The sequence below is a fragment of the Grus americana genome, chromosome 13, assembly GCF_028858705.1.
Source record: "Grus americana isolate bGruAme1 chromosome 13, bGruAme1.mat, whole genome shotgun sequence".
Classification (NCBI taxonomy): domain Eukaryota; kingdom Metazoa; phylum Chordata; class Aves; order Gruiformes; family Gruidae; genus Grus; species Grus americana.
In genome coordinates this window covers 17,716,634-17,744,213 of record NC_072864.1, presented here as the reverse complement: position 1 = coordinate 17,744,213, position 27,580 = coordinate 17,716,634, and the positions used below count along the sequence as shown (strand labels likewise).

General features: G+C 40.5%; 1 protein-coding gene and 1 long non-coding RNA gene across 6 annotated transcripts; one reads left to right on the top strand and one right to left on the bottom strand.

Moving 5' to 3' along the window:
- Positions 1-1,474: 1,474 nt before the first annotated feature.
- Positions 1,475-26,857, bottom strand: RBL2 (RB transcriptional corepressor like 2). Of its 5 annotated transcripts, none has more exons than XM_054840209.1 (22): positions 26,569-26,857; positions 24,799-24,952; positions 23,596-23,796; positions 21,223-21,287; positions 16,986-17,114; positions 15,929-16,089; positions 15,747-15,811; positions 14,832-15,018; positions 12,740-12,906; positions 11,966-12,075; positions 10,960-11,063; positions 10,463-10,600; positions 9,821-9,985; positions 9,198-9,309; positions 8,268-8,540; positions 7,504-7,778; positions 6,745-6,921; positions 6,508-6,579; positions 5,980-6,097; positions 4,665-4,867; positions 4,058-4,225; positions 1,475-3,331 (listed from the first exon to the last, which is right to left on the bottom strand). In XM_054840209.1, exons 1-22 carry the CDS (start codon positions 26,840-26,842, stop codon positions 3,161-3,163), a joined length of 3,489 nt encoding a protein of 1,162 aa, XP_054696184.1. In that variant the 5' UTR covers positions 26,843-26,857; the 3' UTR covers positions 1,475-3,160. The 5 variants fall into 5 exon arrangements, with proteins under 5 accessions (XP_054696184.1, XP_054696185.1, XP_054696187.1 ...); XM_054840210.1 differs by having other exon boundaries at positions 4,058-4,222; XM_054840212.1 differs by having other exon boundaries at positions 24,799-24,929; positions 26,569-26,843.
- Positions 6,015-9,204, top strand: LOC129212099 (uncharacterized). Its single transcript, XR_008579068.1, has 4 exons — positions 6,015-6,137; positions 6,231-6,290; positions 6,750-7,362; positions 8,801-9,204. It is a non-coding gene; the product is annotated as an uncharacterized LOC129212099 (long non-coding RNA).
- Positions 26,858-27,580: the final 723 nt, after the last annotated feature.

Below are 27,580 nucleotides of genomic sequence, written 5' to 3'. Positions count from 1 at the left end.
CGGTAAAACCAATGGCAAGGAAGAAGGATGGAATGATGGTTAGCTGAGTAAGTTTTGTTTATCTTTGAGCTGTTAGGGACCACTCTAGGTCTGGTGAATAGGTTGGATTGCTCTGAGCTAAATCCATGCTAACAGCAGTTTGCTGAAAAGACAATAATTTTATTTATTTAAAGAATGCTGAATTTTAGTCTGAATCATTTTTTTAAATTTCTTTTTTTTAGATTGAGAAGAAGGAGAGAACACTGACTGCGTCATCTGTAATTGGATTTGTGGTTTGAAGCTGTTCCAGGAGCAAGGTAGACGAATGAGTACTGAAACAGTACCATTGAAATCAAATCCTTTCTCCTGAGTTCAGCTGTCTTTCCTAGCACAGATATGTCATGTAATGAAAAATGACCTCAGAACCTAAATTTAAGTCCCTGCCAATCCTTTGATAAAGTGGCATTTTGAATCTCATCTTTGGATTTCTGACCTCTGTAAACACTATCTCGGAAAGAGAAATATAAGTTATGTTATAGAAGTCTTAAACAGTTAAGTTGCAGTTGGCCCAGATGATCGTTGTAGGTCCCTTCCAACTGAACTATTCTAGTCGAAGTCTTGAAAGAAATGTTCTGAAACTCCTTGAGACTTTTTTAAAAAAATTATATTTACATACTAGATTTTTCTTTTTTCTTTGGACCACCTCTGTTGAAGTAGCTTTATTTAGCATTTGTTTCAAAGCATAAACTACAACCTTATTATTTACAACTGAGGGTTACTAAGCAACTGGTTTCAGAAAGGGATCGAAACAAGGGAAGCTGCTGAAACTCTGTGCCAGGGCTGCCAGGTACAAGTGCAGGGGAAGCCAGTCATACTTGGTGGTCAGGGTGCGGTGCCTGGTGGCCAGCGGGCAACACAGCTCTTGACAACTTCAGCAAGGATTCTTAGAAATGGCCCTGATTTAGTTCAAATAGGAGTACATAAGCTAGTGTGTATGAAAATAATGCTGCTTTCATTGGATTAAAAGGTGAGCTCTTGTATTAAAAGCTCCCACAAGGAAGACAGACCACCTTGCTTTTGTTCTTGGGTCCTCTTCTGCTGTGTTAGCCTGGACAGCCTTCCTCTTCCTCTTCCTCCTCTGTGCTTGGAGAGACTCCCCAGTAGAGGCAGCTGGGGCAGTGGCCCTAGGCAGGCTCCCTCATGCCAAATTCTGCCAGAGCAACAGGAGGAAATGTGTTGAGTACAAACACGATGACTAAACTGGGGCAAGAGTAAAGCCTGTTCTTTCTTCTGTGACTAATACGTGCGATTCTTCCCTTTTTAAACTATGAACCGCAATGCTTGAGCAAGGTTCTTGCAATCTCAAGTACTGCTACTTTGTGGACCCCAGCCATAGGATCGCTTCGGTGTTTTCTTGTCGCACTAAGCGGTCACACTTAGTGGCTGGGAGCTACAGATTATTTTTAGCTTTGCACATGTGGTGCTTTTCTCCTACAAAAGCATAAAAATGTGAGTTTATAAATTCTTTATTGAAAAATACACTTGCAATATTTTCATACAAAGTAATGTAAATGGTACAGAGTAACAAGAATTGTCTGACAATTTCATAAATATTTTTTTTTTACAGAAACTTCTACAGAATTTCTCAACTTCAGCCTTTTTGTTATGCAGATAAGAATGAAAGATGCTTTTATTTTACTCTAAGAATTAAGTCCTAAATTTTCCCATTATTCAGAGGAGCAGGAATGACTGAAAACACGGAGCTTTTACCTTTGGCTTCCTTATAAAAACTCCTAGGATCCGAGCGTGCAACGCTTTGCTTTACCACCACCGCTGTCCCCCGTTACGCCATTGACAAGGAGTAAATTGGTATCCTGTACCAGTTGTTAGTATGCTTAATGCTGTCCTAATAAGTCTGGTATTTTGGAGCTATTTTAAATGAAAACAACTAGTAAGTCTAATATATGCACCACTTCCCTATCCTGTTAGTAGGGGAGAGATTTCTCCCAGGCAGCCTGATTTAGTCCATTAAACCCCCCACGCCCCAAACCCCCCCTCCTTTCAAACCAAACACAAAAGCTGAGTAACGTTGGAAGGGACAGACACCACCGTCCTGCTGCTGAGGGAGGCAAGGTGGCCAGGTCCTGACTCAAGAAAAGCGATCTGAAGAAACATGAGGAGCATATACATTTCCTTAAAAAAAGCAAACATCCCTAGCTCCCTGCGCTCGTTACTGTGTGTACATCGAGTTAAAATGAATTCTTAATGCCATTTGCTGAGGAGGGGAGCTAGGGGATGCCAATTTGAAAATAAATACAAAAGTCAAATTGCTTCAATACAGAGAGACAGCTGAAGTTAGCCTTTGAAAAAATATTCACATTTAGAAAGTGCCATTGCAAATATACAGCAAAACTAATCTGCCTTAAAAACGACGCTTCACAGCCCTATCAAAAGTGCCACCTTTTGAACATGAGTTCACTTTAACATTGCACAGCTAAAAACAATGCATAAACAAAACTATCTACCTTTATACAACAAGGTGCCCAAACATTAAAGCAAAACAACGTGATGGTTGTCAGGGGCACACAAAACATCCTGACTATGGACAGGATCCATTCAGCTAAGCTGCTTTCAGGGCTTAAAAAGATTATTCCTACCTTCCCTTTCCAAGCAGAACTGGACTTTGCTAGAATATTACTTGTAAGTCATTATTTTTGAGGAGGCCGTTTATTGTAAACCCAAGACACCAGTGACTGTGGATACCTCGGTGCAGTGCTCCCGTGCCTGATGCACATGTAACTTTCAGGTCCAAGGACGAAGCTGGTAAAGCCCTGCTGAAACCAATGCGAGTGGACTAGTTAGAGCACACAGATTTCAATACCTGTTGCAAGGTAAAGCTGTATTAAGGATGCGTTCTCTCTCCAGGCACCAAAAATTTCTTCAGCTGCTGGCCAGAGCCGGAGCCTGGAGAGGGATGGCTCGCGTGGTGAGGAGCGGCGTGAGGCTGGGGCACAGCGGAGACTCTGCTCCGGCCCCTCCTGACAGGTACGAACGCTCGGTGCTGTCTGGCAGGGGATGGGTCACGACCAGGGCAGTGAGGCGGGAAGAGGACGCTTGCCAAGGCCTGGTGAGTCCGTGTGACGTGCTGAGCAGAGGGGAGACCTGTGCTGAAACACTGGGCTCAGTGAGACCCTCGGTCGTTTGCCACATCTTGTAGTCGTCTTAACAGAGCGGTGTGATTCTCCTGGCAGATTCGCTTGGCTGGTGCTTCAGTACCATCTTCTAAGAGAATGCCTCTCTTCTTGGTTGGGGTTTCTCCGGTTCTAACCATGCTGTTAATCTCCTTTAGCCTCTGGAGAGAGGGAGGAAGGAAAAAAGTAGAATTATCTTCTGTTATTGTGACTACCAAAATGTAAAATGAACTTCTGTTAATAGCCTGGCAATGGGATTACAGATGCTTTGTTTCTGGAGCTCTGCACTGTACCAAGTGCTTCCTGTGACAGACTGACCTTTTCCATCACTGCACCGGTTGTTCCATCACCGTGTGCTAGAGTCCTGCCTGTTGTTTCAGTGTGCGTGGAGCTGAAAGGCCTTCCAGCCACAGTCCTGACTGGTACCTTACATCGCAGATGCAACAGTTCCTACCTACAGTGAAGATGCTTCTCGGGGAAGGTCTCTACTTCATCGTTCTTGGTGACCAGAGCTCAGAGGACTCAGCCTATCACGTTATCACCTGGCCAGTCTTTTGACGTTAAGAGCCATTAGTTGGGTTTCCCCCCCTGGGTAGGTAAGAGGATGTGATTGTGTTTCGTGTGCTGCTCTTTGCACAGCCGCCATGCCAAGCCACCCATCTGTTACCAAGAGTGACTGTTGAAAGTACCCTGGCAGCTTGGGCACTGGGTTGCTTCACAACTTTTTAGGTGCCTGAACTGACAGTTTGAAGAGGGTTAGCTGAGAAAGTACGTGTTAAACAAGGGAAACAGAAAGGTGTGTTGCGCAGGCCTCTCTAATTTCACTACCAAAGAGAAAAGGTAGAATTAAGGATTTATAAAAGCAAACTAACCCCCTTGAGTCTCACCTTAGACGGGCTGCTGCTGAAATAATAGAATATTTTCTCTCGAGGAGAGAGCGCAGACTCATTTTTGTGTGGCGAGATGTATACTGAGTGATTCTGGGACAGCTGTATTCGGCGAGGGGAGCCGATCCTTACAAACGGGTAGGGCGAGAGCGGAGGAGAGTCGGTCTGCTCAAGGGAAAAGGAAAACAACTCAGTGGTTGGTATCTGATCTCGGGTGTTACTACAGCAAGGCTTTTGTAAGCTGGTTGCCTTAAACACAGTTTAGTTTTTTCTCACTAATGTCATTCCATACATATTTAGAACAGATGCAAGTTTTGTCATGTTATTAGGCCAGATGAGTTTGGTTTTATTTATTTGCTTTTCTAACCCTGTCTGAGGCTGGCGGATGACATTGTTCAGTGCTGTGTATTTCATACAGGAGGAAACAGCAAATAGGCATCAAAAGTACTCAGTACTGCAGCAGCAGAGTATGGCGTTGAAGTGAAATTATTCTCTGAAAAACCTAATCCCTTGAATTTGCTTACAGTGAGGTTAGCTAAGGATATTTTACTGCACGTACGGTACAAAAAGATGTACTTACTAATGAAAAGCACCGAATTCCACTTACTGCGTTTGAAGTATACTTCAGGGCAAACTCTTTAATCTGCTCGATGTAGATGTTGTTATAGAATTGTATAAGGTCCCCTCGCTCTTCCTCCTCTGTGTCACTGTTGGCACCTGTCAGCCGGGTTGGAGTAGGGGGAGCGCTGTTGGGGTGTGGTACCGGCAGGGTGCTGCTGGATCGCATCACGGGGCTGGAGTCTCTACTAGCTGTGAGGGCGAGAGCAACCTCTCCTTTAGTCAGCCTCAGCTGCTGAATGCACATCAGTCACGGCATCCCAGGCATTTGGCTGATTCAAAAACTGCCTTCCAGATGTGGAAATCGCAGTATAGCGACCACAAATCTGGTGTTGGTAGCTGCGATGCTAATTTTGTTCCCCTAGCATTTTCCCTTACAAAAAAAGCAGTGTGTTGTTAAAGAGCAACAAACTGCTGAGTATGTGCACAGAAACAGACTTCATCTCTAACTTCTTACTGGATAAACTGCAAGTGGCTTTTCTGTAGAGGCTGAGTGTTCATCACAAGATAAGCAGAGCTAAACCTCCATTTCTCGGGCATTTGTGCTGTACTGTTAACAGCTCACTCTTGTTGCCAGCTGGCACAATTTCAAATAAGGAACATCAGTCTTTTTCAACTAGCAGTAAATATTTGGCTTTGTAATTCTTCCTGCTGGTTTAATGTGGGGAGTTGCAAAATGTATATAATCCCCCCCGCCACGTCTGTGTGACAGAAAACATTAGTACCTACCGTTTATACTGTCATCTATTAAATATCTTGAATACTGCTGGTAGGAATATACAGCATCACTTAGTTGCTTTCTTTTACAAAGGTTAATTCAAGGAAAATGTGTCAGTTCAAGTATCAAGGAAAGAAGCTTCCGTGATGTCGGATATGCTGCAACAGCTGCTGCGGGTGGCGGGTTTGTTCCTGTCTCTGAAGACGGACACCTACTGCTAAAGAAACTGCTGCAGAGCTCCTGAGCTGCGGTAAGGAACAGAGCAACTGTGCCACGCGCTGGCACCCATTGCCGTTCATCCTCCAGACACGTTTTTTTGGCGTACAAAGGGAACTCAGAGTTCCAGCCAGCCATCATGGCAAGCTCTTAAAGTAAGCTCATGTGGTCATAGATTCAAAGGGGGTGTCACATTAACCTTGAGTTACAGCAATGTTAATATGCCAAATTAAACGTTACCAATATATTCCTAATTGTGTCTGAGTTGGAACTGTGTGGGGTGGAGCGACACAAAATCCAACTCTTACTTTATGCAGACTGTGTTGGAAATGGAACTAAACCCAAACATCTGGAATGTGGAATCACTCACTTCTTTCTTTGTTTCTCTCTTTGCTTCTGTCTGTAGGCGAGTTCTGCTGGCTGCTGCCATCACTGCTGCCAGAGCAGCGGCGGCGTCTCCTGCCCTTTATCAGGACGCTCCGATACACCTGCAGAGAAAGAGGAGTGTAACCACAGAAGGATGATCAGGTAGGTTTGTAATGACATAGTCATGACATGGTAGTCTGCATCACACATCTGCTTTTTCGAAACGTGATTGTGGCATCAAATTGTTTCTTGCAGGGGAAAACACAGCCTCCTGAGAGGAGTACTACCCACAGGCACCGCCTCCTTAGGTTTTGGGTAAGAGAGAGTTTTCTGGTTTTAGGTACAGTTTAGCATAAAAAGCTTTCAGTAGTGTGCAGGGTTTTGGATGTGACTGCTGTCTCTTGAGGAGAATGGCGCACAGACTGGATTCATTGAATGCTAGATGTTACTTTAAATAGCAATCCATTCCTAAAATAGCACTAAGGCATTTCATAAACCAGATACCACATAGTTTAATACTAACTGCACTTACGTGACTCTTGGCTTGTGGTTGTGTCCGGTAGCAGCGCATGATGTTCTGAAATGATCTGTCTTCCTTAGTAACCTAAGAGTAAATGAACAGACAAGGTTAATAGTTTTTCTGTGGGTTTTCTTCTTTCTTTGGGGGTGGTTGTGTGTGGTGTTTGGGTTTTTTTGAGGAATTGTAATCTTTGGAATGTAGATCTTAGACTGTGTTTGTTTGGTTTTTTTTTTTCTTTATTCACCTTACCTTAGCCATTACATAGATGGCACACATCAGCAGCTGATCCAGATGCCTGTCCATCATGACTTCGGGGCAGTGCACCAAGGAATACTCAAAACACGTCCAGATCTTTTTCCGCAGCTCATCAGATACGTCAAGTTTGACACAGAGGTCTCGCAGACGCACGCTAGCCAAATGATACACCTGTTGAAGTGGAGACAGTGCTCAGGGCCCAGCACAACTGCTTCTCTTACCTGGCTAAAGGGCAGCTCAGACTTGTGCACCCTGAAGAACTTGTGCAAATGATAAGCCAAAAGAATAACAACTAAATTTAACTTTTTTGTCTGCAGGACACAGACAGCATCAGTACTGGTGTTGATGCTAAGAAAACATTGGTTTGACGCTCAAATTCTGAGTTGTCTTGAGTGCAGGAAGGGCACTGCATAACTTGTAGAAACCACAGTATTGAATAAACCAGAATGTCTCAACAGAAAATTTCTTTCTTTTAAAGAGCCTTAAAGAAAACGGACACCTCTTCAGCACCTGCTGCCCAAGTACATAATCTACTTCACCGCTTGTGGTGGCCGTGCTTAATTTGCTCCTTTGCTAGTGAGAAGTTGCCCGCATAAGAAAACTACTCTTCAGGTATGTGTATGAATAGACAAAGGGCATAGATTAACTTTGAGACAGAATATTCTCTTACTACTACTAAGTACATATTTTAAAAATCACTGAAGACTTACCAAACTACAGCCTCAGCAAAGCACAAACTAGACTGAAGAGTACCTTTCTGAAGAAGAGCGAAAGCGAGCCCATCTTCCGAGGCCTGACGGACATGGCAGTGGTGAATGGCTGGGCTTGCCTCTGCTCTCCGGGAGAGATCTGCTGGACAGTTAACGGGCCTGGTAACTGCAGTGCTGCCCCCGGCATCGGAGTGTTCAGGGTACCAGCAAGGGTCTGGGCACTGAGAGGCTGGATGGCACCAGACACGGCTTGAGCCTGGGCACCCACATTTACCTGGACAGGGAAGAATGTTATTCCGCCGTTTTCATTGGCGATACCTGTAATTTAAGAAAAAGAGTCGGAAATAAGAACAAGTTGTGGTGATGGGCTGTGTGTGTTTATGTTGTGGATATTTTTTTTTTTAAGTAGTCAGTAATTCTTTTACTAGTTTTTTTATAACTATAGCAATATATTTATTATATATGAAATTGTTTCATCAAAATACTTTAGACTTTTCATCATAAGATGACGAGAGGACAATGAACTTGAACTAAGTTTTTAATACTAACACAACTTTCATCCCATGCTAGGTCAGGAAGGCTTACAGAACTAAATATTGTAAATTAGATGTTGGCAGTCAGAACATCCTTGTGCTGTACATGCTCTGTCTCTAAATTCTGCTCATTTATTCATACAACTCTTCCCAACTGTGAATCCTTAAACATATTGTTTTTTTTCTCTCCACTGGCTTACTGTTCCCCCTTAACTGTGCACTAATTCTCTGATGGGAACAAGCCTGAACCACTGTACAGTAGCTTTTTTCTCACCTTGTACTGGTATCGTAACAGTTTGCCCGTTATTGGCCGTTACGGTGGCAGTTGCCACTGTAACTAGGGTCTGGCCAGGCACCGGAGTTACTGACATGGCTTCGGGATTCACGTTCTGCACAGGCACCGTGTTCACCACGGGCTGTTGGGAAACTCTTACGGGAGTTCCACTGTCAGAGGCATTATCGTTATCAACAAACAGTCTTCGCCTTGTAGGATTGGCTGTAGGAGAACTGTATCTGTCATACAGTGTAGTTGGAGAGGATGAAAGGCCTGCGGATTAAAACCACACATATATACATACATATAATTTAAGTCTTGTTGTATAATCCCTTATTATACAAATACTTGACAGAAATCTAATGAGAACCAAAATATGATGTATGTCACATGTCAAAGCTCTTCAAGGAAACATTTTTAAAAATTTCTTAGGCCTGCATTTGGGGCTTACAGATTGTTTTCAGAGATAATCTCAAATAATGCTGTTTGTTTAATATTTTTCTAAGTTAATGTATTATGTTTTATTTTTCCAGAGAAAAAGTTTGAGACTTGACTTCACATAAGTAAATATATAGTTGGCATTTCTATTCTGGTATAACAATAAAGCAAATTGATTAGAACATAAGTTGTGTGTGTGTGTATAAATACTATTGAAGATGTACGCATATATACATACGTATACACTGTTAATATACATAACCTCCTGAAAACACCCTACCATGACAGTATTTTGTTCACACTGAAATAATGAATGCATCTGTCCTGGACTTCTGACTTCATGTGAGTTGCAACAGAAATACCATTTACAACTGTGTTTGCAATTATCTGTACCGCTGACATTAAAGCAGCTTCCTTACTGTGCACCACTATGATTTAAAGTTAAAGCCATGGTCTAAGAAGTGTACATTATGCTTAAAAAAAAAATCTCACCTTTTCCTAGTCCTCCACTTTCAGCACGAACCTCGTTTATTCGTCTTGGGGTCAATGGTGAACCTACAGCACTGTTCCCAGCAGATCTCTCAAAATACTGAGGTGGCATTACCTAAAATATTTATACTTTTGTTAAGAGTGTCTGTATCACAGATGGGCTACATAAGGTTTTAAAAGTCCGCACTGCAAATTTTGAACAGCAAAACACTATGGAAAAAAATAACATCAACTGAAAAAAACTTACCTACCATAAGCCTAACTGAAAGGCTGTAGTGATTGTGCTAGTTTAGAAGCTACAGTACTGTAATAACCTTTCCCTGACTACAATTAAAAGTCTGTACTTTTTACCACCTTTCTTCTCGTCTAGTCATCTTGTCAAGTGTGACTGGTCCAAACCTTCCCTGCTTGTCCATTTTGTTCACTGTTGTGCTGTGCCACACTGGGTGGGGATGCCTCTATGGAGCCAGAGCACCCTGCATTACTGCGTGCTCTGCACTCGTGTGCTTACGGGGTAAAACTAAAATTTGGCTGTGTAAAGCCTCTCTTTCCTTCAGGGCATAACGTCCAGTCTCTACCAGCCTGTCTGATCAGGAAAACTGTAGAACATACAAAGAAGCGCTCACCTCTTCACAAGTAGGAACTTTGTTGTCATTGTCTCTGATTCTGTCCCACAATATAGATTCCTGTTTCCATGCCATACTTTCCAAGATCTGTTCTTCAATATGATTCAGGTGTTTCACTACTTCCCGACAAAGGCCATCCTCTGCTCTAATGAAAACCTCAATTACCTGTAAGACAGATAATTATGATCAACATAAGGTGCTTGTTTCATATATTTCTTACAGAAAGATCTAATTCCTGATTTTCAAGGAAGGACAGACAATTAGAAACATTAAGGCTGCTTTACTGTGACTCAATCATGTGTTGTCTTGCAGTTTTATCAGAAAACAGCCATTTGTATCTTTCTAAACAAACATGTAGCTATGCTGCAACAATAGCTTGTGATAAAATGATAATCTGTCAGTTACTATATAGATACTTGGACACCGCTCCTGTGTGAACCTGCTAACAATATTTTGATTTTAAGTGCCCAAGACCCACACCAGAAGGACAGACACTCGGGTAGTATTTTTTCACTACAAAAAGGGGCAAAGCTGAGAGGAAGGATTAATGTCCAAGGTAACAGCTAGGTAAGGAGATTACTTGATAGAAGTCAATAGAGTGCTCGTGACTTGGTAAGCATTTCTAGCTATCAAACACTTTACCTTATAAAAATGATAAACTGGAATGTCAAATATTTCAGTGATGAATGGGAAGTTTCCAGGTGGCTTATATGTGAAGGTAATTATCTCAAGGCAACACGCTAGCAGTGATCTATGGAACACATCTTGCTCCAGTATTGCCTGCAAGAGAGTTGCAAATTTGAATATTTAATTTACAGTGTAACTATAGACCAGTAAAACGCTTTCTATTCTGCCTCAACAGCAAGATTAGCAAGCTTATAAAAAGAGATGTTATTTTGTAAGAGACAGAACAGAATCCAAAATGAGCCATCTTCACTCATTAAACATTGCATATAGCTTTGTATTTGCAAACACTAATGATTTCTTTACACCTTTCCTTCCATTCGGGTGTACTTACAGGCTACTTTTCAGAGATTTACCCTCATTTTGAATAGCTGTCTATTCTGCTCTGCAACTGCTTTCCTTCCTTTGTAGGTCCAACTTTAAAAATGAGGTACAATTTGATTAGTTTTCCTTACCGATAGGTCAGTGTCTCCCAGCCTCTTCCTCTCTTGCTCAATGACTGACTCTAAGACCTTGTAGTATAGCACCTCAGCACGACGAAAATGCTTACTAGCAACATCTGTGGGAATTTTAAACAGAAACAGCATTGTGAAACATGATAGAATAATTGTATTCTTTATCTTAAACTATAGATATTCAACAATTTATTAGCTTGTGTGGATTTCTGTGCTGCTGTGGCTACACTACTTTCAGGACTAAATCAGTTAATTTAAAGTTAACTAACTTGGGAATCCCTCTCCTACGCTGCGCTGACTTGTGAGTGCTGAGTGGAATAACTTATTACCGAATCCAGATTTCAATGAAAACACCCTGTATAAGAGCAATCCCTAAGATTACTATAATATAACGTACGTAACTCAAGTTCAGAAAAGACACTGAAAAGGATCCAACTTGCACTGTGCAACAGAGAACACTGCAGCTACTATGCTGACAAGAACAAAGTAAGGCCATATTAAGAAACAGGAAGTCAAGAGCACCTTCCTTATTTTCAATCCATCTTCACACACTTCACGTATCATGACAATTTTGCAAATAATACTTTGTTTATACTGGCAGGATTTTAATACCTGTACTAATCCATCCTTGTATGTAAGCCAAAATTGCTGCAGGGTTTTTAAAGACTACAATTAATCAGATTTTTCATTACTATCACAGAAATCCATGCCATCGCTCTTATTCTTGTATTTGAGAGAAAAAGCAGTACCCTTAACAGTGCTTCTCATTTCACTTATGTAGAACTGAAAGTATCGTGACATTCCAGTGACTTAAGCTAAGGCTGACTATAAAATTGTATGCAGGGTTGAAATTTGCCATGTCTTAAGAACACAGGAAAAGACAAAAGTAATAGAAAAGACACTTGTGCTAAAGCATAACCTGTAAGTAAAACTTAGTTAATTACAAGAGAAATAATGTGTCTACAGGCATTTTAATTCTTATCTGTATAAGTAAAATGTCTCCCACCTTTGGAAAAATTACTGAATTCTCCTTCGGACTGCATGCTCTGGCAGTATACTTCATACATTTCTTTTACTCTGTTTGCAATAGATTGAGAAGGATCTCTGGAACAGGCCCTGAAAATAAAAACTAAGCATTTTCAACATACTATTCCTACTCAGACAAAAAAGAAAAAAATCAACAACTACTTCTGTAAGATGACGAAAGCATGAAACTAAATAGATTGCATAGCAATACAAACACACCCAGATGTGCCTAACTGTATATGTACTCTAAAATGTCCACAGCATATTATTATTATTGTATACACTGTAGCAAATATGCACATCTTTTCATGATCAGGGATAAACAGCATTTTCCATGTGATATAAAAATTGTTTTAAAGATATATTGTACAAGAGGCAACAGTTTATCTACACGGAGAATAAATTTTATTTTGAATCTCCTACAGCACGGAGTGATTTGCTAGGTAGTGAGATTTGCTAAGTAGGAAGAAGAAAAGTCTTGAAAATTTTGTAGTAGCAGTTTGCTGTTAGAGAATCTCTGAACTGTTGGGTTTATAATGCTGTATGTTCTTACAGCCATCAGTCTCTTAAGGACAAAGGTGTCTAAATAAAGAGAACAAAATCTTTTGAAATTTAAATGTCTCTCTGAGTCCTATTTTACTCCAGAACCTTTCAAGACTGACTCACATTTTAAATTACACTGTTTAGCAGTAACGTTTGTTATGAAAAGTATTTAAAAAATAGAATTATTTGGTTAGCTAAACATCAAACTTACCTGAGTATTTGCTCCAGATTTTCACTGGGGGCATTTTTCAGGCCTGCCAGCATCGTATGAAGGCGGCTCAAACTGTATGTTGCTATGGAAACAGGGGTCACATATGGGTTGCTCTCTTTAATGTACTTGCGGCCAGTAAGCGGAGTTGTAATCCTAAGTGATTTGGACTAAAAAGACAAAAAATAAGCATATAACTGTACATTACTGTAAAACTTAGATACAGTCATAACCTAGAAGTGTCAATCTGTGCAATTCTTACCCTGTGCTATGATATGTGTCTGGAAAAAATGGCTAGGAATCAAAGAGCCCCAACTAGTCCGTGTCTCAGATAATAGCCAGCAACAAAAGATTTATCTGCGTCACTTGGATGTTTGTATCAAACAGTTCTGTATGAATCTATAAACAGCGAGGATGTGAGCTCACACTGAAATGCAGATCCTGGGAGTGAAGTGTGAAACAACTAGGCCAATCTGAAAAAACGCAACCAAGGCCCCCAGCAGTCCCCTGCTCCCCCTCGTGTACCAAAGGTAGCTGTGGCTCGCAGGAAGAGTGTACTGAGCCAGGCTTCCCTTGCAGCAGGTTTAACTCTTAACGTGAAAAGTGCTCCTGAATCTAACAATTAGCGTTTTAATTCATTTGCATCAGATCAAGCCATCCCATCAAAATAATTTAACATCGAGGCTGTTCCTTCAATTAGTTTACAGCAAAAACAATGTATCTTCTTATTATCTAACCCCACAATTGCTTTACCAGGAAATGTTTTCCATATTTTAAGGAACACATAACATTTTACAGTCTTTTTACCATGAAGTCTAGCTCCCGATACTCCTCCCATTCTCCCCACGGACTCCTAAGCGTGTTTTTGTTCTGTCTCCATACCCCACCAGGAAAGATGGTTCCCCCAGCCCTGCCCTGGACTCCCCGGAAGGTGCAACAGCACAAGAGCTGCAGCTGCAAGCTGCTGTCTCACAGTCTCGCTGTTACATCACTGCAGAAACCTACAAGAGTTATGCGCCCAGAACTCTGCCAGCAAAATAGTTGATGATTTCTTTAAAGAGATCAGAAGCAAATAAGTAACTATTTGCACTGATTTTGCAGATAACGTTATTTTGATCTTTCCTCTCGAGAATGTTGAAAGCCATTAACCAGCTCTCACTCTGGAAAAAGTTCACGTAACGTTTTCAGTGATCTAGAATGTTTTGCCCTTCTGCTCTCTGTAATCTAATTGTACTAACAGAGCTTACATCCTTCTTCATTCGCCTGCCTTGTATCCCTCCTCTGTCAAGCTGTCTTTTCCATCTTCAAGAACTTTTTGATATTCTGTAATCATAGGTATACATGTCTGCATTCAAAGCCAGTGCCCATTCTTCCAAAGCTACTCTAGTCACATGAAGGCCCTGACAGTTTTATAGGTCTTCACTTTACTGTTCTGAAACACGTGGTGTTCTTTATGATCTCAAAGACCATACTCTTTGCTAGTTTATTAGTCATATATAAAGACATATCTATGTATCATGCTTTTAGGCAAGCTAGGTGAAAATCATTCCCTAGTGAATTAACTAGCACTGTAAACAGATGTAATATTAACACCTGAAACCTATCTGTTAAAAGAAAACATAAGAATGTATAGAGCAGAGCACTGAGCAGCTTTGTATACATTAAATAAAAAGCTCTGCATATAGGACAGAGATGTGAGGGAAGAGGAAGTTGGAGAGCCAGGTCCAGAGGGCCCCAACAGTTGCAGGACAATTTGGCACCTGCCAAGCAGCCATGGAGAATTGCTCGTTCTGTTGCGCTTGAAAATCTTCACCTGAAGATTCACCTAACGATACCTCTTTAGGGAATTACCTAAATATTCTCTATACTGAATTTAATCAAAGAAAACCCAAATGCATGGAGAAATTCTGTTCCAAAACCCCAAAGTAAACAATATATCTAATAAATTACAAAATGTAACTCAGTTATGCTGTGTACACTCCCAGATACACAATAAAGGTGGTATTATTTCAGTAGCTGCTTCTCTTCATCAGACATGGAGTAATTCAACTCATTCCCTACATAAAAAGAGCAACACAGATCACATCATACTCACCCTGTCAAAGTGCTGCTGCAAATTATGCTTCACTTGGACTCGTTCAGCTGTTTCCATTCCTGAAGTTGTATTTAAGCACCTTGTGAGAGTTCCAATTTCTTCATCTGCATCCTCCCCAAGAAATATTCTCTCATCGAGATTTCCTACTGACAAAACATACTCCTCGTAGGCCTTGTTGATCGCTTTGCTACAACAGAAAGGAAAAGACAGATACAATACCCTGTTGGTTCAGACAGTGCTTTGTTCACCTGCTTACTGAATGAGCACAGTTCTGGCCTCTTGGAAATCTGCTTCAGAACTTCTTTTAAGCCTGACTTAAGCATTGGAGCTCCTCTAAAATCTACAGTATCTTAAAGCGTGACAGTGGCACGGACATTATTTTGACATTATATCTGCTGGCTTGCTATTTAGTACAGCTGCAGGAGGAACATAAAATACTAAGAACTTGTATTTGGCTGGAAACTTCTCAAAATTTCTGCAGTATCACATAATCATAAACTATGCTTACCATTTTCATACCATTTAAAAGAAAATAAGTCGTACTCATAAGCATCTCTAGGTTTATAAAGAAAAAATCTGGTTTTTCTCTCCCACTTCCCACTCATACAATGTGCTCCCACATCTTTTTCTTACTAACACTTTGAGTTATATAGAAAAAAAATAGAGGCAATGTAGAAACATAACAGTAGACATCAAGTAACACCATCCTAAAGAATCATGCCTCTTTCAAATATGCCTCAGACCATACCATCTCAAAGAAAAGGAACTGAAACGCAATCTAATATATAAACATTAATAAATACACAAGTCGACTAGCTAGCCATACTGTTAAGATACAGATAATCACACAAGTGCAACTGTATGACAATTCAAAGGGACACTAGTGCAAACCAAACCACAAATGCAGTGACTCACAAGCTATCTCCAAAGTTTCCAGGATCTAGAAATCCAGTCAGATTTTCATCTTTTCCTTTTAAAAGCTGTAAGACAGTTAAAAACAAAGTTAAGAACAAAGGATAGACAGTTCAGTTCTTAAGAAGGTTTTGCAGATAACGAGTAAGGAGAAATTTTTCTACATAACGAATTAATTGACCAACCTTTTTGTCAAAAAGTTTCCGAATATACGGCTTCCAAAAATGTTCCTTTATGCCTTTTGCTTCTAAAACTAACCCATAATGTAATGAACACAGTTTTTCAATGATGCAGGGAGGATCAGATGATACTTTATAATCCTTACTATGAAAGTCTTCAGGTAGACCTACAATTGAGAATACTATATTATTTAATTTTGCAACTCCATATCCTGTCTTCTTATTAAATTTAAATTCTATGCCATGTAGTCTAGATAGTATGAAATTAAAATGGTAAATTAATTAGTTCTCTTTAAAGAATTATTGATTATACAATGCCCACTCAATTTGATAATGTTATAAAAACTCAATTTTGAGCCAGAGATTTAAAAAAATTAGATATTTAGTTGTAAGAATTAAAAAATCAGCTCTAACAGAAAACCAATCAAACACTTGTGAACTACAAAATTTATTCAAATACATTTGCCGTAATGATCCCAGCTCACATCCGAACTACTACAAAGTAAATGTGAATACTGTACAGGACTGAAGATGAAGTCTGGAAAGAATTACATCAGAAATATAATGGAAACTTCTTGTCATTCATTTGCATTTGTGGTTATCGAGGCAACCTACATTTCTACTCTCTTCAGACAGAGAACAGCAACAATCCAGAAATGAGAGAGAAACAATCAAGTTGCCACTCTCAGATTTGAGCACTGGATCTTTCCAAACTGCTGCCTCACATGAACTCTCCAGTCTGTGTCCAATAATGACTGTGTCATTATGTTCTCTTTCACTGACATTAAAATGTCATTAACTGAAATTTTTGCTTTGGAACTTCCTTTAATGGTATTTCCATAGTGAATTAAATTCTTGACTTACTATATTATTGATAAAATTAAGTAGTCTGTTATTACATACTACAGTAATAGAACTCTACTGTGTAGCCAGATATAGAAAATATTAATTCTCACATATTTCAAATCAATATTATTCAATTTATTCTCTGCCACATAGATTCACACTAATTGCAGTAGCCTTAGAAGATCTTGCAGGCTTTGGACAGTTTTTTTCAACATACCTTTAAAATTAGGATTCAGAAGTTCTTTACGGTTAGGGCACTGGAGAGCATTTCCATATACTAGATCCAAAGCACATAACAAGAGATGGTAGGAATTGACCAAGTCATCACTGATCATAGGAAAATTACCTTTAATGTTAGAAAGACACAAGAGATTAATTAAAATTAGCATCAATTTAAAATTCTTTTAACCAAGAAACTATTGAGATTTGTATTACAATCAATAACAGGGTCTTGGAAACACAGACTTTGGTGACTATAAATATCGGGATAGAAACACAGGTAGTAAAACACACATATGCTTCATAAAATATAGCAAATATAATAGTAAAGTACGTTTTCAGGAACAGCAGGAATTGTGTAGGAACTCAAATACATTGTGCTGTTTTGAAAACAAACCGCACCAAAACGTTGATAAACGTGATATTGCATACTCCCTCATTCACAGTAATCTGTTTAATCAGTGCATAAATAACTTGAAGCAGCATGAACTGTATAATGCAAACTGCCTCAAGGAAGAAAAATTTGTTACCATAACTCTGGCAACACAAGCCCCACTGTCTGGCAGCGTTACATCCTTCAACAGATTCTTATTCTATCTGCTTGAAGCAGAATCTTGTTCTAAAGGCGTAAGTGGGGGAAGAATGGGTTCCGACTGAGCCCTTCCTTTTCCCCAATTTTGCACTGCTGTAAAATGTTGCAAAGAACTGTAACTTTTGCTAGGCTAGACCCATGTGTTCAGATGTCCTAGAAAAAGCAACCAGCACCCCTCCTTCAACTCCCCCCCATTCTCCAGAAAGAATCTATATGCAACTCAAAGTCAGGAGATTATTTTTCTTTACCAATCTGTTTTCTTCACAAAAATTTTGCTGAGGACATGCTCATTACAAACAGTGATACATTTAACTTTTTTTCTCTTGTGCTTTACAAAAGAGTTAGAATATGTATCTCTGATATGGTTTAGCTTTATTTCATATACCTCTAAAGTATTTTTTATTTATCATCTTCCTGTAGAAAAGAATTCTTGTCACCTCTTCACTCTTTTATCACCTTTCACAAAGATTATATTGAGATTCATTACTCTTTCCTGAACTCATTTAGGTTTATGACATTCCTTTAGAGGAATAGCCATAGATAAAAACTGTCTTGTAAAATAAACTATACCATTAATTAAGACCATAAATCACAATTCCATGAATTTATATGCACAGCACGATTTTCTATCACTCTTTCAATACTAGTAACTCTTCTCTCTTTTTTTTTTTCTCCAAGTAAGGTCCAAACCACTTAGCTGAACCCACTATGAAGAACAGATTTAACTCCTTGAAGAAATCTATCAGATAGTACTAAACTCACTTAGAGCACATCAAAAGGTATATATTTTTCTAAATTATGCCGTTACTTTTCTGCCAGTAATGTACCAAATTGTTCAAACTTATATTCAATTTTCTGACTCCATGTTTGTTAAAAGAAAAATAATTTCTATGCAGATAACGGGAACTATTCAAAATAATGAAGCCTGCATGAAATTTGTATTAACTGTATGCATTCATCAGTTATTTCCAAATCATTAAAGGTTCACAGCAAAGCAATGAAAATCCTAAATACAATAGCAAAATGTTAATCAATAAAAATCTTAAATCAAAATAAAAATCTCCATACAAATGATTTCTCAATGACAGTTCAAACAATAGCTTACTACTCCCTTTCACAACCCAGTACCAAACAACAAAAAATAGTTATTTCAGTGCAGCAGAGATATATTTTTTCATTTCCATTTTAAAAAACGAAAAAAAGTCAAGAGTTTAAAGATAAAGTCTAACAAATAGCATGCCAGAACTGCAGTACCGCTAAACAAAGTCGCTGTCTTACTTTGCAGTGTATACCAAAGGCACGAACAAGATCTGTACTTTCTGCATTTGTGAAACAGAACACAACGATCTTCAGGCTTGCAGAAATATCAGAGAGACAAGCCTGAACTTGCCACTGATGTGCGGTTGCCATGATAAGGATTACTGCCAACCCTCAAAACACAGTGAACAAAACTTAATATGAATATTTAATGCCTTAAATGGTGAGCATCTAGTTTAAATTTTTGTGCTGCCACACTTTAATAAATCTACCACTAGTCACTTACTAATTTTACAGTTTACAATTACTGTAAATTTTCCTTTTTCTTGTAAAACTGAATTGGCAACGGTATCAGCATGGTATTTGCTACAAAGTTAATTTGTATGTCTGAAACTGCTCGCCAATTAACATGTAGGTAATTGATGATGTAGTTGCTCAAACATATTAACCAACTTAGCAATAGGAAGACTCATAGAGTCCTTTTTGCACCTTGTCAACTGTCCAATCTACCCACAGAAGTGAGGATTTTATAGAAGGAAAAAGAAAAATGTGTGATTTTTCAGACTGACCTACTTAGTCTCTCAGCTGCTAAACTGTGCTATAGAAGTAAAGTCCTGGCTGATTGGAAATACAATACAGTACAGTACTAACTCTCCTCTGGACTCAGTGGAATACGAATAGATATTTTATACTACTTGAGTGTGCTATTCTGGACTGGAAAAAAAAAAAGAAAAAGATGAAAATCGTACTGTGTTTCAAGGTTCCCAGCAATACACTTGTTCAGGACAGATTTCTCTTCCCCAGTGAAGTGGAATTTGCAGACTATTGGAAAAAGGCATCTTCTACATAAGAGACAGTGTTGGGTACAGCGCCTGTGCAATACCACACCTTTCTTGATCTTTGTACAAAGATGTGATGGTGAGGGTTCAGTAATAATGCCAGTAACTTTTCCAAAAGGAAGCTGCTGGCAACCCTCTGCAATGTGGTACAGTGTAGAAAGAAAAGCTAATCTGTATTGAACAAAATTAGTGCCAGGTAATTTGACATTGTGACAGCCTACTTAGTCCTATCCTCAAAAGCAGCCAATTAAGGAAATCACAGCACACTACAAGAATCTTAACACTGCTTTACTTTTAAATTGGAAAAAAAATTCCAAAACCCACGAAAACACCTACCATATACCCTAAAACCAAAACAAAATTCGTCTTAGCCATTTCCTTGTAGAAATTATTTGTTTTCTTCTACTAGAAGTTCTCATGAAAAAATATAAAAAGTCTCTGGAAATTATTAATGGAACTGAATCTACAAAGATGTTCCTTCACTGAGGAATATAAATCTTGTCTTGTATTTTCCTCAAAACATTATCTCACTTATACAGAATTCCCAGTGAACACTCATCTAAGAAGTACCTGACTAAAGCCCTAGGTATGCAGAAACTCTTCAAGACCCAGGTTCAATGAAGAAAGACTTTAGACTATATGTGATAGTTAACTTATGCCTAAAATAAGGACTTAATCTTGTTCCCTCCTCTGGCTTTTTCTCCCATCAGTCATTATCAAGAAAAACTGCTGAAATCCTCTATTATTCTTATTAGCTTTGAGGCTGCTCTTATGATAAAGGTTATATATACATTGCAATATATTGTCTGTTCATTGCATTATTTCTATGGAAGGATACTAACAGAGGATCCCCTTACGTGTTCTGAAAGAATGAGAGTCTTCAAGACAGCCATTTATATATACACTCCTACGTCTAAAATGCAAGAAAAAAATCATCCTTGCAAGATAGGCACATGCAGACCTATTTAGTAATGCATATGGTTATTTGATACAGTTGCCATGTGCTCATTTTTTAAACAGGCAGGAGGGCAAAAAGGCTACCAAAAGAATTAGAATGCTATCTGTAATACTAGCATGAAAGTATACATGCCTAGAGTTTTATGATAAATTTTTACTAGGTTGTAGGAAAAAAATCATCAGTGTTGCTGGAAACTTAGGAGGAATTTAAATATTCTTAGTTCCTAATAAATATACATATACACCTTATGTTAATTAAAGCAACAATATGAATTCACTACAATTCTAAGCTACTTTTTCCTTTGCAATTACAGCATAAATCTCCACAATACTGGAAATTTTGTAACAATATTCCACATAAAAGCTACCAAACTATTTGGAAACACAGCTTACCTTAGAAGTGTGGTAAAAGATACAGCTGGGGAAAATTAAGACAGAACACATTCCTTTGGGCTGTTCTGAGAAGGCCCTTTCTCCAAAGGCATTTCTGAATTCAGAAATGCCTGCGCTATTCAGTGTTTAAGGATTCATGTAACACAATGACTAACAAAACCAGGTTTGCAGTATTTAATCCCTTTCAAATCACTTACCTTTTGCATGAACAAACAGCACCCAACAAAACTGGAAAACTTCAGTCACAGTGCATGGTTGTCGTCTTTCAGGAAAAATACAGCAAGAAGACAAACAATAAGCTCAATGAATAAAGACTGATAGAACATCATAAAACATTCAATCATTCTAAAAGAAAATGCAGTTTTACTATAGTGCAGCCAAAATCTTAAACCCTTCCCACAAAAACCTGACTAAAGGTAATAAAGCAAGCTGCACACTGGTTTAGTGCAGACACAAGTGGAACCCCAGTCTCAGCATGCATGTAATGATTCAAACGTCACTACGGCAGTACGACACAGCAGATTCCACTAGAAATACGCCAAGACTTGAGCAGAAAATGACTGTAAAATTAACATTAAACATGGCTGGCCTAAATGTTTTCTTTTAAGGCAAAATGGTATTCCAAAGAACAGGTAAATATCTGCATTTAAAATCTACAGAAAATGTTATTTCTGCTTCTTCATAGAACAAATAGAAATCGAGAAAAGGTGGCTGAGGGGAGACCTTATTGCTCTCTACAACTAGGACGAGAGGAAATGGCCTTAAGTTGTGCCAGGGGACGGTTAGATTGGCTATTAGGAAATATTTCTTCACCAGAAGGGTTGTCAGGCATTGGAACAGGCTGGTGCCTGAGTCACCACCCCTGGAGGTATTTCAAAGACATGTAAATGTGGTGCTTAGGGACACAGTTTAGTCTTAGACTTGGCAATGCCAGGTTGGACTTGGTGATCTTAAAGGTCTTTTCCAACCTAAACAAATCTATGATTCTATGAAATAGTTTGTAAGCCAAAGCTGAAATTCCTTCTCCATAAGTATTCTGAGTAATATAACTACATATACATACTCTTGGAGGAACGCATTGCACAGCGTGTTGATATTAATGTACTCAGTACAGGCAAGATTTTCAGAACTGTGTGTTCACAAGAGTATCATCTATATACTAATGTAACACATTCTGTATAGCATTTTATACTGTATACAGAATTCTGAAATATATTAAATGTTATTCAGAACCAAGTTCCTCTGGTCTTTGTTTAAAATGCTTTCAAATAAAATTTATTCATGAGGCCTCTTTTTTCACTGCGTGTATTTAAAAAAAAACAACAACAAAAAAAAACAAACCCACACAAAAAACCTCCCCTAGCACCGATTTTTATAAACTCCACAATATCATTCCTTGTTTTCATATAACATATCATTAGAAGTGTTATTTCATATGTCGTGGCTCATCCTCCATCAGGTTATGTGGGGAATGATTTTAAATGTCAAAACTAACGTACATTTCACACAAAAATCAGCAAGTATCATCTTCCAACTTAATCTTCAAAATTACTTCACAGCCTACCATCCAAGCCAACCAACTATAGCAGGGTTTACTCTTCCAATCATAGATTTAGTATACAGTATATTTTAATTTCAACATTATATGCAAATATTCATCTCAATACATAATTCTATTCCATCTATAGTCCAATTCCAATGTACTCACCTTTTGCATTCTCCAACAAAATCATTTAGGCACAATACTGTCTTTTATTACAGATTCAAATACATTTGGTTACAAATGTCACTTATGTTCACAAGAACATCAAGGGGGGGAAAAAAAAGCCAAAACACCCAATTAAGAAATAGCCTATAAATATCAGAAACAAGTAAAAGAAGTCAAAAAAACAAAACCAAAAAACCCCAAACATAAATGCAAACAACAGCACTTCACAGTAGTAAAGATGAAAAAAATGGTGAATGGGAATAAATCAATCTCTAACAACTACCAGGAGAAATCACAAGCCATGCAAAGTGCTGGCACAAACAGATGAAATCTTGTTAAGATCAAAATAACCAGAAAAGAAAGCTAGCTCTTAATTTTCACAACACTCGTAATACGAACAGTAACAAAGAAAAAAAGCTTCTACTATAAAGTAAAATACCCCAAAGATCTGCATCTATGAAGAAAACTATGGGAATTACTAGGCAGTAAAACAGGCTGAGCTGTTCTACGAGCTATTGAGGCTATACAGATCATACAATGATCGAGTTCGTCCAGCCTTTCCCATCTTAGAAATAGTAATATTTCTCTTGTCTACAGGCTGATTTTATTTTCTCCCCTTTCCCCTGCCCCTCAAAATCATAGAAACTTAGCAGCTTTGGGATTCTCTGCACCCTGTCAGATCTGACAAAGTGAAAAAAAGATGTAAAAATTACTGCGAGCAAGGACAGACAGACCATATCTGATATTATAAAGAACTACTAAGAAAATACAGTCAAAAATACAACCAAAACAACTGAGCAACTTCATTCTATTTTTCTAACAGTAATACTCTAAAATCAGTCTGGAAATAACAGAAACATACCTCTGTTTTCTTCCTCTCTGTTGACGAGGTTGATCTTCTTGAGGATATCTGAAAATGTCCTGAAAAATGGGCTCATATTTCTTAAAAATTACTGCAGAAACTGTAAAGTTTCTCTCTAATCTCTCAGTTCGTTCTCTGAACTGGGAGGGTAGATTTGCCATGTCTTCCCACTTCTTCATCTTGTTAAAAAACTCGATCAAGCTGAAAATACCAAATGGGTTAGATCTGAAAGTGGGTGGTGGTTTTTCGTTTGTTTGTTTTCCAGAAATATTCATTTTCAACAAAAGTGCAACTTCTACTTCCGAACTACTGATAAGATGGCGGTATTACAAACATGACAACTTAGTCAGAGCCAGTCCTTCACCCATAAACAAGCATTAGCTCAGACAGCTCACAAAATATTTTTATATCCTCGGTTGGTGACCATGTTAACTATATATTCACAGTTCTGGCTTTTCCGCACAAAGACACAATTGGCTCCAACAGTCAGATTACTCTAAAATCAGATTTCCCTTGTTTTTCTGAATAACTTATTAACTTACATTCAAGTCCCTGAATTTGGGGGGGTGGGAAGTTGTTAAAGGAACACTTTTGCATTGTTTAAACCAATAGCAATACTCCAACAGTAAAGGAAATGGGGAGAAAAAGTGCATAAGAACACTCTTTTTTCCCCCCAATCTACTAAACCATTATAACACAATCAGATTGCTAATAAATAAAGTCAATTGTTTTAGGAAGTTTTTCTTCATTGCTTTATTGACATACACATTTGATACAAATTTGTTTATCAGATTCTGACATCGCTTTAGTTTCATAAAGCAAGAACATGTGAAAAGCGAAGTCTTCTTAAGGTAAATTGTGTGAATGTTTTCACAGCCAATTAAAATGATTTCTCATGTGAGAAGTTCACACTTTGCACACTCTTCAAAACCAGACTATTCTTCAAGGACTGGTTTCTTTCTGCTTTGAGAGAAGGAAGTCAATCTCTGATTTTGAAAACCAGTGTTTTAACAACAACCAAACGGAACTGTCCTACTTGTGTGGCAAGGAGCTACAACAGATTCCAGTGATATAAATTCTATTTTTAAAAGCAAGAAACAAGACAGATGTTTAGCCTTTGTTCTCAATTTCTAAATTTCACAAGCTGATAAGGAGTCTTTGAGATTTTGTAAGCATTTAAAAGTTAGCAAAAAGAAAAGTTACCTTTGTTCTGAACAGCGCAAAATTCTAGTTAAAGATACGTAATTTCCCTCAGCTGTCCCTCTGCTCACAGTTGGAATTGCTTTTCTGCAAGCCACATACAAGGCACACGCTAGCCAATGCAGATCATTTCCCTGTGAATTAAAACATCGGGCATCTAAAAGACTTCATTGAAAAGAAAAACACACTTTTCAGCTATGCAGCAACATCAGGAGAAAGGGTAGAGCTGTCCTCTAAAACAGTGACAAAGTTGATTCCTTGTTTCAAAGTTCCGTTGAACTACTTTGTGTTTTCAACTATGAGAAAAACAGGTGCTAAGCAGATACTTAACATTGAACTGTGTCAAAACTAAAGTTAGGTAGTTACTAGCTGCCTTTATAAACACTGGATCCAAAGCTTAACAACGTATTTTCAGTGTTGCTCTTTTCCTATACTAACGTTTTGTACTGCCTTGGTGTTAAAAAAAATATATATAAAAGCTACAGTTCCTTGCTATCAGAACACTGTTCTGCCCTGAACAGACAGTGGGAACAGAAAAACACAGTTTGTCTGTATTACACAATAGAACAGTTAAATCTGGTACCTAAAACCAGAAATTAATTCCAACTAAAACCTTTTAAATCTTATTCTCCTTCGATTAAAACCCAACGTTTTAACGGGGAAGGGACAGTAAAAAAGGGAGCACAGAACACTGCATGCGATGCTGCGGGTTTCTTGGGCTGCGCAGTATTACGGCGCCAGATGAGCACACACCATGGGGGGAAAAGCAAGTTTTCTGCCCGAGCTGCTCAGCCCGTTGCTGGGACCCGTGGCAGCGTGGCGGAGGTGCTTTCAGAGCCGCGCACAGCCCCGGGTACCGTGGGACCTGTGCGAAGCCGCCTCTAGCTGCACCGAGAGCTGCCTGGGTTCGGACAGGGAAGCCCGAAAGAATTCCCAGTAACTCTACAGAGGCGTGCTTTTGTCATAAGCGACACCGTTATTATTAAAAACGCACCCGGTAAAAGGCATCCTCCAAACAAAGCAGGTGCGTCACTTGCTGTCACAGTGTTAAAGAATGATGTTACGAAACGTGCAGGCCTTCAACCATCCGCCAAGTTTTGTGCCACGTTCACGCAAAACCCGATTTATTATAACTGCGCTGAAAGCACCTACACGGGCAACTGAACAACTACTGATAAACATCCACCGGAGCAACTGTATTACGTTTGTCAGCTAAACAGCTGAAGGTAGAAAGCCTTCAGCAATACGATCGCTTTTATTTTTTACGCCTTTTCAGCGGGATTATGATTTTTTTCCCCATTTCGGGACTGGAGAGCACTGCTGCGCGGCCGCTCGCCTGGCATCCCCGGCAGCGGGCGCCCTCTGCGCGCGACGGCGGGCCGGGCCCGTGGCAGCCCCGCTCCCCCCTCCGGCGTGAGGGCCGCGGCCGCGATCACGGCGGGGGGAAGAACGTCCCTCAGCGGCGCTTCCCGCGGGTGAGGCGGGATCCCGAGCGGGCCGAGCGCTGACGGCCTGGGCCGAGGCGCGTGGGCGGAATGTGCCCCCGGCTCGGCCGCGAGGTATCGCCCGGGCGGCGCCTCAGCGCCGGGCGGTGTGAGGGAGAGGCCGTCGCACCTCGAGAGCCGTCCCCTTCCCTCCCCCCTGCTTAACCCTCTCCCTCCCGCCCGGCTGTCCGCCCAAGGCCGGTCGCCTCAGCGCGACCAGTCGCCTCAGCGCGGCCGCTCCTCCCCACCCGCCGCCTCACCGCGGCCCCCTATCCCCGTCGCCCCTCACCTCCAGGGTGTAGTTGCGCTTCATGCTCTGGTAGCTGAGCCAGGCCTCGGAGCGGGCGCGCTCGTCCATGTTGAGGCTGCTGCACAGCTCCTCGTAGCGCTGCCGGGTCTCCCCCTCCTCGGCCGGCGGGGAGGGGGCGGCGGCGCCCCCCCCGGCCCCCGACTCGGCGTCGTCCTCCTCCTCGCCCGGCATGCCGCACCCCGGCGCTAGGGGGCAGCGCCGCCCTGCCGCACACTGCGCTTGCGCCGCCGCCCCTCGGGGTCGCGACGCGCATTCGAATCCAAACACCCCGGCGCCGGGCCCCGCCCCCGCCCTGCGCCGCGGCCTCTCATTGGGCGGCGAGCGAACGCCCGAGCCTGCCGTGCGCAAGACTTCCCCTCCCCGCCATGCACTGCGGCAGCCCTCCCCCGGCCCCTGCTCGCGGAAGGCCGCTGACGTCACCGCGCACACGTCACGGCCAGCAGCGCCCCCTGCAGCCGCCCGTTAAACAGCAGGGACCCCCGGGGCGGTTTGACGTGGCGGGGGAATGGCGGGGCAATGACGGGAGAAGCGCGTTCGCCCACAGGGACACGGGCCGTAGCGCCTGCCGTGCGTGTGTGGCAATGCGGAGCGGAGGGGCCCGGGCGCCTCGTTCGTAAAGGGGGAGCATCAACACTGACGTTATCGCAGAATTATTACACAAATCGGTCACTTGCGCTTTGTCAGGTTTTGAGATCTTCATGAGCAAAGGAAAAACATTACCGGTTAACTATGGATAACTTTAATCACACTCGTTCGAGTAAAAACTTTTAACCAGCTGTCCCAGAAACTGAAGTGAGCGGGGCAACGCCAGTTCTCAAAGGATAAGCACCGGGGAAAGACGGCGAGAGCTGCTCGCGTCAAGGCCCTGCGGAGCTGCGAGGGGAGTCCCCAAAAAAAGCCTTAAGGAGAGGTCAGTCCTAGAGCAGGTACACGTGAATTAAGAGATCAGTAGAACAGACCAAACTTCTTTATTAAAAGATTTATTGACTAT